Raw genomic sequence first — 12276 nt, forward strand, 5'->3', positions numbered from 1 at the left:
TGTAGAGACTAGGACTAAAACAGATATCAGACCAGGCCTCATTACACAGAGGAGAGTAGGGGCCCTCAACACATCTATACAGATACTATATACTGTAGAGACTAGGACTAAAACAGATATCAGACCAGGCCTCATTACACAGAGGAGAGTAGGGGCCCTCAACACATCTATACAGATACTATATACAATAAGTTGGGCCAAGGTGGGTAGGGGAAAGAGACTGTAGGAGAGTAGGGGCCAAGGTGGGTAGGGGAAAGAGACTGTAGGAGAGTAGGGGCCAAGGTGGGTAGGGGAAAGAGACTGTAGGAGAGTAGGGGCCAAGGTGGGTAGGGGAAAGAGACTGTAGGAGAGTAGGGGCCAAGGTGGGTAGGGGAAAGAGACTGTAGGAGAGTAGGGGCCAAGGTGGGTAGGGGAAAGAGACTGTAGGAGAGTAGGGGCCAAGGTGGGTAGGGGAAAGAGACTGTAGGAGAGTAGGGGCCAAGGTGGGTAGGGGAAAGAGACTGTAGGGGCCAAGGTGGGTAGGGGAAAGAGACTGTAGGAGAGTAGGGGCCAAGGTGGGTAGGGGAAAGAGACTGTAGGGAGAGTAGGGGCCAAGGTGGGTAGGGGAAAGAGACTGTAGGAGAGTAGGGGCCAAGGTGGGTAGGGGAAAGAGACTGTAGGAGAGTAGGGGCCAAGGTGGGTAGGGGAAAGAGACTGTAGGAGAGTAGGGGCCAAGGTGGGTAGGGGAAAGAGACTGTAGGGGCCAAGGTGGGTAGGGGAAAGAGACTGTAGGGGCCAAGGTGGGTAGGGGAAAGAGACTGTAGGAGAGTAGGGGCCAAGGTGGGTAGGGGAAAGAGACTGTAGGAGAGTAGGGGCCAAGGTGGGTAGGGGAAAGAGACTGTAGGAGAGTAGGGGCCAAGGTGGGTAGGGGAAAGAGACTGTAGGAGAGTAGGGGCCAAGGTGGGTAGGGGAAAGAGACTGTAGGAGAGTAGGGGCCAAGGTGGGTAGGGGAAAGAGACTGTAGGGGAGTAGGGGCCAAGGTGGGTAGGGGAAAGAGACTGTAGGAGAGTAGGGGCCAAGGTGGGTAGGGAAAGAGACTGTAGGAGAGTAGGGGCCAAGGTGGGTAGGGGAAAGAGACTGTAGGAGAGTAGGGGCCAAGGTGGGTAGGGGAAAGAGACTGTAGGAGAGTAGGGGCCAAGGTGGGTAGGGGAAAGAGACTGTAGGAGAGTAGGGGCCAAGGTGGGTAGGGGAAAGAGACTGTTGTAGTTGTTTTCAGCGTCTCCTGATTTAGAAGATGGCGTCTATTTTGAAACTTTAACTTGCAATGATCCTGATTGGCTACACTGAAGCTGTTGGGGGGCCTTCATTAGGACGTGTTTACAGATCCCTACTATAGAGACATACGCTGAGTGTACCAAACATTAGGAACACCTTCCTAATATTGAGTTGCACCCCCCCTTTTCCCCTCAGAACAGCCTCAATTCGTCGGGGCACGGACTCTACAAGGTGTCAAGCGTTCCACAGGGATGCTGGCCCATGTTGACTCCATTGCTTCCCATAGTTGTGTCAAGTTGGCTGGATGTCCTTTGGGTGGTGGACCATTCTTGATACACACGGGAAACTGTTGAGCATGAAAAACCCAGCAGCATTGCAGTTCTTGACACAAACCGGTGCGCCTGGCACCTACTACCATATCCCATTCAAAGGCACTTAAATATTTTGTCTTGACCATTCACCCTCTGAATGGCACACATACACAATCCATGTCTCAATTGTCTCGAGGCTTAAAAATCCTTCTTTAACCTGTCTCCTCCCCTTCATCTACACTGTTTGAAGTGGATTTAACAAGTGACATCCATAAGGGATCATAGCTTTCACCTGGATTCACCTGGTCAGTCTGTCATGGAAAAGAGCAGGTGTTCTTTTAATGTTTTATACACACAGTCTATAGTGCTACAACAGATATCTACTGAGCTGTGCCAGTAATGAGGAACTTGGTAATGTGGGGAAAAGCAACACCTTTCTGTAGTTAAAGCACCCCTCTCTCCTCGACTCAATCATCTGTTTTCATTGGTTGTTTTCCTCTCGTTCTGTTTTTTAACCTTGTTCCTCAGCCAGGGTGGAGCGGGTAGCTTTGTTCCTCAGCCAGGGTGGAGCTTGTAGCTTTGGCTTTTGTTCTGGTAGAGTTATGTGTCCAGGGAGAAGGAGAGTGGAGTTGAGCTACCATGTTTTACACCAGGGGTGCCTTGAAACATATCACTAGCATTAATTTAACCCAACAGTGTAGATTTAAGGAAAGGCTTGTTTCTAAACTTGATCTCTCTTCTTTCATGCTACGGTACCTCTAGTGGGTGATGAAGGTAAGTAATGGTTACATTGTGAATGTGTTTCTAAGTGATCATTTAACTCCTTTTTCTTTTGGGCCTTGTTCGTCAGTTACATCATGTGCTGTCTGTCTGTAGTCCCACATGCTATTAAAAGGGGGAAGGTTGCATAGCAACAATGAGTCAGTGCTTAGGCAGACACAGATGGATTGATATTCTGAGCACCGCTTTCCCCTCTAATGTCCCCCAACATCCTGTACTCTTTCCCCTCTAATGTCCCCCCAACATCCTGTACTCTTTCCCCTCTAATGTCCCCCAACATCCTGTACTCTTTCCCCTCTAATGTCCCCCAACATCCTGTAGTATTTCCCCTCTAATGTCCCCCAACATCCTGTAGTATTTCCCCTCTAATGTCCCCCAACATCCTGTACTCTTTCCCCTCTAATGTCCCCCAACATCCTGTACTCTTTCCCCTCTAATGTCCCCCAACATCCTGTACTCTTTCCCCTCTAATGTCCCCCCAACATCCTGTACTCTTTCCCCTCTAATGTCCCCCAACATCCTGTACTCTTTCCCCTCTAATGTCCCCCAACATCCTGTACTCTTTCCCCTCTAATGTCCCCCAACATCCTGTAGTATTTCCCCTCTAATGTCCCCCAACATCCTGTACTCTTTCCCCTCTAATGTCCCCCAACATCCTGTACTCTTTCCCCTCTAATGTCCCCCAACATCCTGTACTCTTTCCCCTCTAATGTCCCCCAACATCCTGTACTCTTTCCCCTCTAATGTCCCCCAACATCCTGTACTCTTTCCCCTCTAATGTCCCCCAACATCCTGTACTCTTTCCCCTCTAATGTCCCCCAACATCCTGTACTCTTTCCCCTCTAATGTCCCCCCAACATCCTGTACTCTTTCCCCTCTAATGTCCCCCAACATCCTGTACTCTTTCCCCTCTAATGTCCCCCAACATCCTGTACTCTTTCCCCTCTAATGTCCCCCAACATCCTGTACTCTTTCCCCTCTAATGTCCCCCAACATCCTGTAGTATTTCCCCTCTAATGTCCCCCAACATCCTGTACTCTTTCCCCTCTAATGTCCCCCAACATCCTGTACTCTTTCCCCTCTAATGTCCCCCCAACATCCTGTACTCTTTCCCCTCTAATGTCCCCCAACATCCTGTACTCTTTCCCCTCTAATGTCCCCCAACATCCTGTACTCTTTCCCCTCTAATGTCCCCCAACATCCTGTACTCTTTCCCCTCTAATGTCCCCCAACATCCTGTACTCTTTCCCCTCTAATGTCCCCCAACATCCTGTAGTATTTCCCCTCTAATGTCCCCCAACATCCTGTACTCTTTCCCCTCTAATGTCCCCCAACATCCTGTACTCTTTCCCCTCTAATGTCCCCCAACATCCTGTACTCTTTCCCCTCTAATGTCCCCCAACATCCTGTACTCTTTCCCCTCTAATGTCCCCCCAACATCCTGTACTCTTTCCCCTCTAATGTCCCCCAACATCCTGTACTCTTTCCCCTCTAATGTCCCCCAACATCCTGTACTCTTTCCCCTCTAATGTCCCCCAACATCCTGTACTCTTTCCCCTCTAATGTCCCCCAACATCCTGTACTCTTTCCCCTCTAATGTCCCCCAACATCCTGTACTCTTTCCCCTCTAATGTCCCCCCAACATCCTGTACTCTTTCCCCTCTAATGTCCCCCAACATCCTGTACTCTTTCCCCTCTAATGTCCCCCAACATCCTGTAGTATTTCCCCTCTAATGTCCCCAAACATCCTGTACTCTTTCCCCTCTAATGTCCCCCCAACATCCTGTACTCTTTCCCCTCTAATGTCCCCCCAACATCCTGTACTCTTTCCCCTCTAATGTCCCCCCAACATCCTGTACTCTTTCCCCTCTAATGTCCCCCCAACATCCTGTACTCTTTCCCCTCTAATGTCCCCCAACATCCTGTAGTATTTCCCCTCTAATGTCCCCCAACATCCTGTACTCTTTCCCCTCTAATGTCCCCCAACATCCTGTACTCTTTCCCCTCTAATGTCCCCCAACATCCTGTACTCTTTCCCCTCTAATGTCCCCCCAACATCCTGTACTCTTTCCCCTCTAATGTCCCCCCAACATCCTGTACTCTTTCCCCTCTAATGTCCCCCAACATCCTGTACTCTTTCCCCTCTAATGTCCCCCAACATCCTGTACTCTTTCCCCTCTAATGTCCCCCCAACATCCTGTACTCTTTCCCCTCTAATGTCCCCCAACATCCTGTACTCTTTCCCCTCTAATGTCCCCCAACATCCTGTACTCTTTCCCCTCTAATGTCCCCCAACATCCTGTACTCTTCCCCTCTAATGTCCCCCCAACATCCTGTACTCTTTCCCCTCTAATGTCCCCCAACATCCTGTACTCTTTCCCCTCTAATGTCCCCCAACATCCTGTAGTATTTCCCCTCTAATGTCCCCCAACATCCTGTAGTATTTCCCTGCTGTTGAGTTTGACTCCTATAGAGCAGACTGGTAAATGTAGTAGTGTTAAATGTCCATTTTAATTTCATTCTAAGAAAAACATTGCATGATGCAACAGATTGTGAATTTACAGTGAGGGGGGTGGAGTATTTGATCCCCTGCTGATTTTGTACGTTTGCCCACCGACAAAGAAATGATCAGTCTATCATTTTAATGGTAGGTTTTATTTGAACAGTGAGAGACAGAATAACAACCAAAAAAAATCCAGAAGAACGCATGTCAAAAATGTTCTAAATTGATTTGCATTTTAATGTAGAATGTCGGGTGTAGTTGTATTCTGGTAGGGATAATATAGAAGGATCCTCTCTGTTCCTACAGGACACCAGGCAGCCATCCTGGGGCTGAAGAGACAGCAGAGAGAAGCAGTCAACGAACTTCAGGTCAGTCACACTACCTGAGATTAGGGTTGCAAAGTACCGGTAAGATTCCATAAAATCAGTAGGGGATCTTGCAACCCTATCTGAGAGGTTAGCTATAGAATTATACAGTATTTTCCCCTTGGGAGAGAATTGCATAGTATTTCTGGTCCGTCATCAACATTTAGCCAGAATAGCCCTCACCACCTTTCACCTGATTGACCACATGAGGGCAGCATCCACTAACAGTTAGTTGTGCTAGTTTAGTGGAATAAGCTTAATAGCGGTTATATGTGAGGGACTTGGTCTTGTTGTGTGGGCCGATACCTGGCAGACTCAGTCCTCTCCTGTGTTTATCAGTCATCACTCATGTGTCCTGGAGAGGCACCTTGTTGGTAAAGTATTGTCCTTTGTCTTAACTTGTCCCATAGGAAGTCATTTTGCTCCTTCAAGAAGCCCTGCCTCTAACAACAATATGTTCAATATAACATATCGTTCTCATTGTGCTTATATAACAGTTAACATATTGCTTTAAAGGTTTATATGAACACTGTGTTGTCTCTCTCTCTGTCGCTGTCTCTGTCTCTCTCTGTCGCTCTCTCTCTCTCTTTGTCTCTCTGTCTCTCGCTCTCTCTCCTCTCTCCTCTCTCTCTGTCTCTATCTGTCCAGGAGGAGTCAGTGATGAAAACAGTGAAGCTGAAAGAGGAGCACGTCAACGTGATCCAGCAGTTAGAACAGACCATCGAGGACCTGCGGACTAAGATAGCTGAGCTGGAGGAACAGTGCCCCCTGGAGAGTGGTGGGGAGGGGGGTCTGTACAGGGAGGTCTGTCATGTAGACCTACAGACTGAGGAGAGGATGGTGAAGGAGGTCTGTCATGTAGACCTACAGACTGAGGAGAGGATGGTGAAGGAGGTCTGTCATGTAGACCTACAGACTGAGGAGAGGATGGTGAAGGAGGTCTGTCATGTAGACCTACAGACTGAGGAGAGGATAGTGGAGGTCTGTGATGTAGACCTACAGACTGAAAGTCTTCTGAGTTGTCTAGAGGCCAAGTCTGTCCAGACGTCGCCTATGGAGGAAAGCTTTAAGTTTAAAGTGCCTTTACCGGACCAGATGCCACCCTTCTTTGTAAAGGAGAATGGAGGAGTGACCACCTTGTCTTCCTCCTGTCAACCTAATCTCCCCTCAGAACTGGCCCTGTCCCTACCCATACCCTTCTCCCCCAAGGCCGGACCAGCATTTGTCTGTACGTGCCAACAGCAGCAACAGAGTGGCATTAAACCACCTCCTTTACCAGGGGGTATGATGCCCCCTCCACCACCTCCTCTACCAGGGGGTATGATGCCCCCTCCCCCACCTCCTCTACCAGGGGGTATGATGCCCCCTCCCCCACCTCCTCTACCAGGGGGTATGATGCCCCCTCCCCCACCTCCTCTACCAGGGGGTATGATGCCCCCCCCTCCCCCACCTCCTCTACCTGGCATGGGGATGGCACCTCCCCCACCCCCTCTACCAGGTGGCTGTGGCCCCCCACCTCCTCCACCATTACCTGGGATGATGGGGATGGCACCTCCCCCACCCCCTCTACCAGGTGGCTGTGGCCCCCCACCACCTCCACCATTACCTGGGATGTGCCCTCCCCCACCTCCTCTACCAGGTGGCTGTGGCCCCCCACCTCCTCCACCATTACCTGGGATGGGCGGTCCTCCTCCTCCTCCTCCACCCTGTGGCTTGGGCTCCCTGGTCCCTCCCCTGCCCATGGGACTGTATGCTCTAAGCATGGCCCATGAGAAACCTCCCCGGAAAGGAGTGGTGGAGCCTCCCAGGCCCATGAAACCTCTCTACTGGACCAGGATACAGCTCAACTCGGCTCAACACAAAAAGTAATCAATCAATCAAATGTATTTAACAAGCCCTTTTTTTTTTTCAGCAGTTGTCACAAAAGTGCTATGCTAAAAAGTAATCATGTGACAGCTGTGGTCCTCTGTAGCTCAGCTGGTAGAGCACGGCGCTTGTAACGCCAAGGTAGTGGGTTTCGATCCCCGGAACCACCCAAACACAAAAATGTATGCACGCATGACTGTAAGTCGCTTTGGATAAAAGCGTCTGCTAAATGGCATGTTATATTATATTATTACAGCTATGCTAGTTACATTAGCGTCTGGGCCTGTGTGATTTAAGATGGAAAACTGATCCTAGATCAGACTCTTTGTGGACCTTGCTGTATTGTTTCAGACCATGGCCCCAACTAAAGAGGATTCTGCTCAGCATTTATGATAGTGTGGACAAGGCTGTTTCTGAAAATGCCTACACAGGAAGGGTCGGACGGAGTATGAGTCCAAATCAAAGTATGTGAAACGGAGCACAGAGGGCACTTTTCAGATGCGTACTCCGTTTGTACATAGTTTTTAAGCGTCGACGCAAGTTTCAACAAAGTATGCACAGAAAAAGTACGAATCCACGTAAACAACTACGCAACATTTCTTGAAAACCATGGAGGCCATTATTTGAGCTAAAGTGAGAGAAAATAAACGGCAACTTCGGAATGAAATGTTGCCCTTTCACATCTCAATACTTTATCTTAATATGTTAATAAATACATACTGTGTTCATTTTGGCATTTTGACCTGCCTACAATACATAGGCGTGTGTAGATCGCAAGCCCATAGTAAGTCAATAGGGCTAACTGGCTAACTGCTACTGTCAATAGGGCTAACTGGTTATCTGCTACTGTCAATAGGGCTAGCTGCTACTGTCAATAGGGCTAACTGGCTAGCTACTATTGTTAATAGGGCTAACTGGCTTGCTACTACTGTCAATAGGGCTAACTGGCTAGCTGCTACTGTCAATAGGGCTAACTGGCTTGCTACTGCTGTCAATAGGGCTAACTGGCTTGCTACTGCTGTCAATAGGGCTAACTGGCTAGCTACTACTGTCAATAGGGCTAACTGGCTAGCTACTACTGTCAATAGGGCTAACTGGCTAGCTACTACTGTCAATAGGGCTAACTGGCTAGCTACTACTGTCAATAGGGCTAACTGGCTAGCTACTACTGTCAATAGGGCTAACTGGCTAGCTACTATTGTCAATAGGGCTAACTGGCTAGCTACTATTGTCAATAGGGCTAACTTGCTAGCTACTAGTGTCAATAGGGCTAACTGGCTAGCTACTACTGGCAATAGGGCTAACTGGCTAGCTACTACTGTCAATAGGGCTAACTGGCTAGCTACTATTGTCAATGGGGCTAACTGGCTAGCTACTATTGTCAATAGGGCTAACTGGCTAGCTACTACTGTCAATAGGGCTAACTGGCTAGCTACTATTGTCAATAGGGCTAACTGGCTAGCTACTACTGTCAATAGGGCTAACTGGCTAGCTACTACTGTCAATAGGGCTAACTGGCTAGCTACTACTGTCAATAGGGCTAACTGGCTAGCTACTATTGTCAATAGAGCTAACTGCTACTGTCAATAGGGCAAACTGGCACTGCCAATAGGGCTAACTGGCTAGCTACTACTGTTAATAGGGCTAACTGGTTAGCCATGAAGAATTGGCATGTACTTTGCATAACATTCATTTTAGGTCATTTTTGCCTGTTAAACTATCTGGCCAGCTAGATTTTTACGATTCACATACTGTATATCTAGCTGATAGTTATGACGTAAAACATTTGCTTTGTGTATATCTTGTTTGGTCTCTATTGTTGCCATTGTCCTGGCTGGAAGAACGTTCAGTGATCGGGGAGGAGCAGCCTGAGGTAATACAGTAGGGGGAGGGGTCAGTGAAGGGGGAGGAGCAGCCTGAGGTAATACAGTAGGGGGAGGGGTCAGTGAACGGGGAGGAGCAGCCTGAGGTAATACAGTAGGGGAGGGGTCAGTGAACGGGGAGGAGCAGCCTGAGGTAATACAGTAGGGGGAGGGGTCAGTGAACGGGGGAGGAGCAGCCTGAGGTAATACAGTAGGGGGAGGGGTCAGTGAACGGGGAGGAGCAGCCTGAGGTAATACAGTAGGGGGAGGGGTCAGTGAATGGGGAGGAGCAGCCTGAGGTAATACAGTAGGGGGAGGGGTCAGTGAACGGGGAGGAGCAGCCTGAGGTAATACAGTAGGGGGAGGGGTCAGTGAACGGGGAGGAGCAGCCTGAGGTAACACAGTAGGGGGAGGGGTCAGTGAAGGGGGAGGAGCAGCCTGAGGTAATACAGTAGGGGGAGGTGCTTCTCAAATGCAAAGTTTTAATGTGTTCTCCACAAGAACGTACTCACAAGAACGTACTCCAGAGAACGTCCTCGGGGAATGTGCTCAGAGCATGACAGTGTGGAGCACGGTAGAATGCATATTGAGAAACCACCATAACTCAGTGAAATGAAAAAAAGATGTTAGAAGCTGAGGTTTGAATGAAAACAGGTGTCGTCCAGGCAGCATATGGTTAGACTGGACCCACTCTGGCAGCATATGGTTAGACTGGACCCTCTCTAGGAGCATGTGGTTAGACTGGACCCTCTCTGGCAGCATATGGTTAGACTGGACCCTCTCTGGCAGCAGGTGGTTAGACTGGACCCTCTCTGGCAGCATGTGGTTAGACTGGACCCTCTCTGGCAGCATATGGTTAGACTGGACCCTCTCTGGCAGCAGGTGGTTAGACTGGACCCTCTCTGGCAGCATGTGGTTAAACTGGACCCTCTCTGGCAGCAGGTGGTTAGACTGGACCCTCTCTGGCAGCAGGTGGTTAGACTGGACCCTCTCTGGCAGCAGGTGGTTAGACTGGACCCTCTCTGGCAGCATGTGGTTAGACTGGACCCTCTCTGGCAGGAGGTGGTTAGACTGGAATCTCTCTGGCAGCATGTGGTTAGACTGGACCCTCTCTGGCAGCAGGTGGTTAGACTGGACCCTCTCTGGCAGCATGTGGTTAGACTGGACCCTCTCTGGCAGCATCTGGTTAGACTGGACCCTCTCTGGCAGCATGTGGTTAGACTGGACCCTCTCTGGCAGCATGTGGTTAGACTGGACCCTCTCTGGCAGCAGGTGGTTAGACTGGACCCTCTCTGGCAGCATGTGGTTAGACTGGACCCTCTCTGGCAGCAGGTGGTTAGACTGGACCCTCTCTGGCAGCATGTGGTTAGACTGGACCCTCTCTGGCAGCAGGTGGTTAGACTGGACCCTCTCTGGCAGCATGTGGTTAGACTGGACCCTCTCTGGCAGCATGTGGTTAGACTGGACCCTCTCTGGCAGCATGTGGTTAGACTGGACCCTCTCTGGCAGCATGTGGTTAGACTGGACCCTCTCTGGCAGCATGTGGTTAGACTGGACCCTCTCTGGCAGCATGTGGTTAGACTGGACCCTCTCTGGCAGCAGGTGGTTAGACTGGACCTTCTCTGGCAGCATGTGGTTAGACTGGACCCTCTCTGGCAGCAGGTGGTTAGACTGGACCCACTCTGGCAGCAGGTGGTTAGACTGGACCCTCTCTGGCAGCATCTGGTTAGACTGGACCCTCTCTGGCAGCATGTGGTTAGACTGGACCCTCTCTGGCAGCAGGTGGTTAGACTGGACCCTCTCTGGCAGCAGGTGGTTAGACTGGACCCTCTCTGGCAGCAGGTGGTTAGACTGGACCCTCTCTGGCAGCATGTGGTTAGACTGGACCCTCTCTGGCAGCAGGTGGTTAGACTGGACCCTCTCTGGCAGCATGTGGTTAGACTGGACCCTCTCTGGCTGGCTGGCTGGAGAACAGCTTTGGAGGTATTTGATACAAACAGGTTTTGAATTTTGAACCATGGAACAAGAAATGCCAAGCTGGTTAAACTGACAATGTGACAGTCTAGGAAAACAAGCTAGAGGCAGAACAATACGATTACCCCCACAGTAGTGACATCAGTTGATAGTAGAATAGATGCTGTGTCAATTGTTTTTAACGGAAATGTATTGATTTGCTGTCACAATACCAAATGAGATATGGACGAAAAGTTAGATGATATTTCTCACTCAAGGTGTACTACTGTAACTTTTTTTATATGTGGTTCCAACGGTCACGACCTCACTAACCCTTTCCTCATCCTAGAGACGTCCTCAAGGTGTAACACTGTAACGCCTATGTGGTTCCAACGGTCACGACCTCACTAACCCTTTCCTCATCCTAGAGACGTCCTCAAGGTGTAACACTGTAACGCCGATGTGGTTCCAACGGTCACGACCTCACAAACTCTTTCCCTCATCCTAGAGAGGCGAGCGTGTCGCTGGTCTGGGACAAGATAGAGGAGCCTGACGTGAACTTTGAGGAGTTCGTGGAGCTGTTCTCCAAGACTGCTGTGAAGGAGAAGAAGAAACCCCTGTCTGATACCATCACCAAGTCTAAAGCCAAACAGGTGAGATCTGATACCATCACCAAGTCTAAAGCCAAACAGGTGAGATCTGATACCATCACCAAGTCTAAAGCCAAACAGGTGAGATCTGATACCATCACCAAGTCTAAAGCCAAACAGGTGAGATCTGATACCATCACCAAGTCTAAAGCCAAACAGGTGAGATCTGATACCATCGCCAAGTCTAAAGCCAAACAGGTGAGATCTGATACCATCGCCAAGTCTAAAGCCAAACAGGTGAGAGCAGATTTTTATACGCAAAAATGGTGCTCGTTTAGCAAATTTGATCTCGGTCGTTGAATATGGTTAAAATGTTTATTGCCACGCTAAGTAGGATAGAGTGAGACTGGACCTTTTTCATCTCTGACCCTGGTAATGTCTTTTAAAACTGCCGGGGTATCTCTGCATCCCCAGTCAGAGCCTGTGATGTTGGAGGAGATGGATACAACAGGCTTTTATTGACTAGCTTTGACAGTCTAGAGCCAGACGGGATATGCACAAAATAGAGGCTTACGTCCGTGGCCAAACTGGGCCAGACAGTTTCCCCTTGATGTTCCCTGTTTGGTTTCTGAATCAGCCTGTGTCCCAAATGAAACCCTAGTCCCTAAATAGTGCACTACTTTTGACCAGAGCCCGTCTTACTCTATGTAGGGAATAGGCTATCATTTGGGACACAGTCCCTGTATCAGTTATCTACATCACTTCCTGTCCTGTCCTCCTGTCCTGTCCTCC

The 12276-nt window shown here is 49.4% G+C and overlaps 1 protein-coding gene across 1 annotated transcript in view; it reads left to right on the forward strand.

The window, feature by feature from the left end:
• LOC121559267 (formin-2-like) overlaps positions 1 to 12276 on the forward strand; it is a 112925-nt gene that overhangs the window by 80317 nt on the left and 20332 nt on the right. The window contains exons 4-8 of the mRNA XM_045221872.1: positions 2328 to 2339; positions 5155 to 5216; positions 5862 to 6603; positions 6853 to 7078; positions 11403 to 11781. Coding sequence (XP_045077807.1) covers positions 2328 to 2339; positions 5155 to 5216; positions 5862 to 6603; positions 6853 to 7078; positions 11403 to 11781 — 1421 coding nt within the window. The remainder of the gene's footprint in view (positions 1 to 2327; positions 2340 to 5154; positions 5217 to 5861; positions 6604 to 6852; positions 7079 to 11402; positions 11782 to 12276) is intronic.

The sequence above is a fragment of the Coregonus clupeaformis genome, chromosome 1 (genome assembly GCF_020615455.1).
Source record: "Coregonus clupeaformis isolate EN_2021a chromosome 1, ASM2061545v1, whole genome shotgun sequence".
NCBI classification, from domain to species: Eukaryota; Metazoa; Chordata; class Actinopteri; order Salmoniformes; family Salmonidae; genus Coregonus; species Coregonus clupeaformis.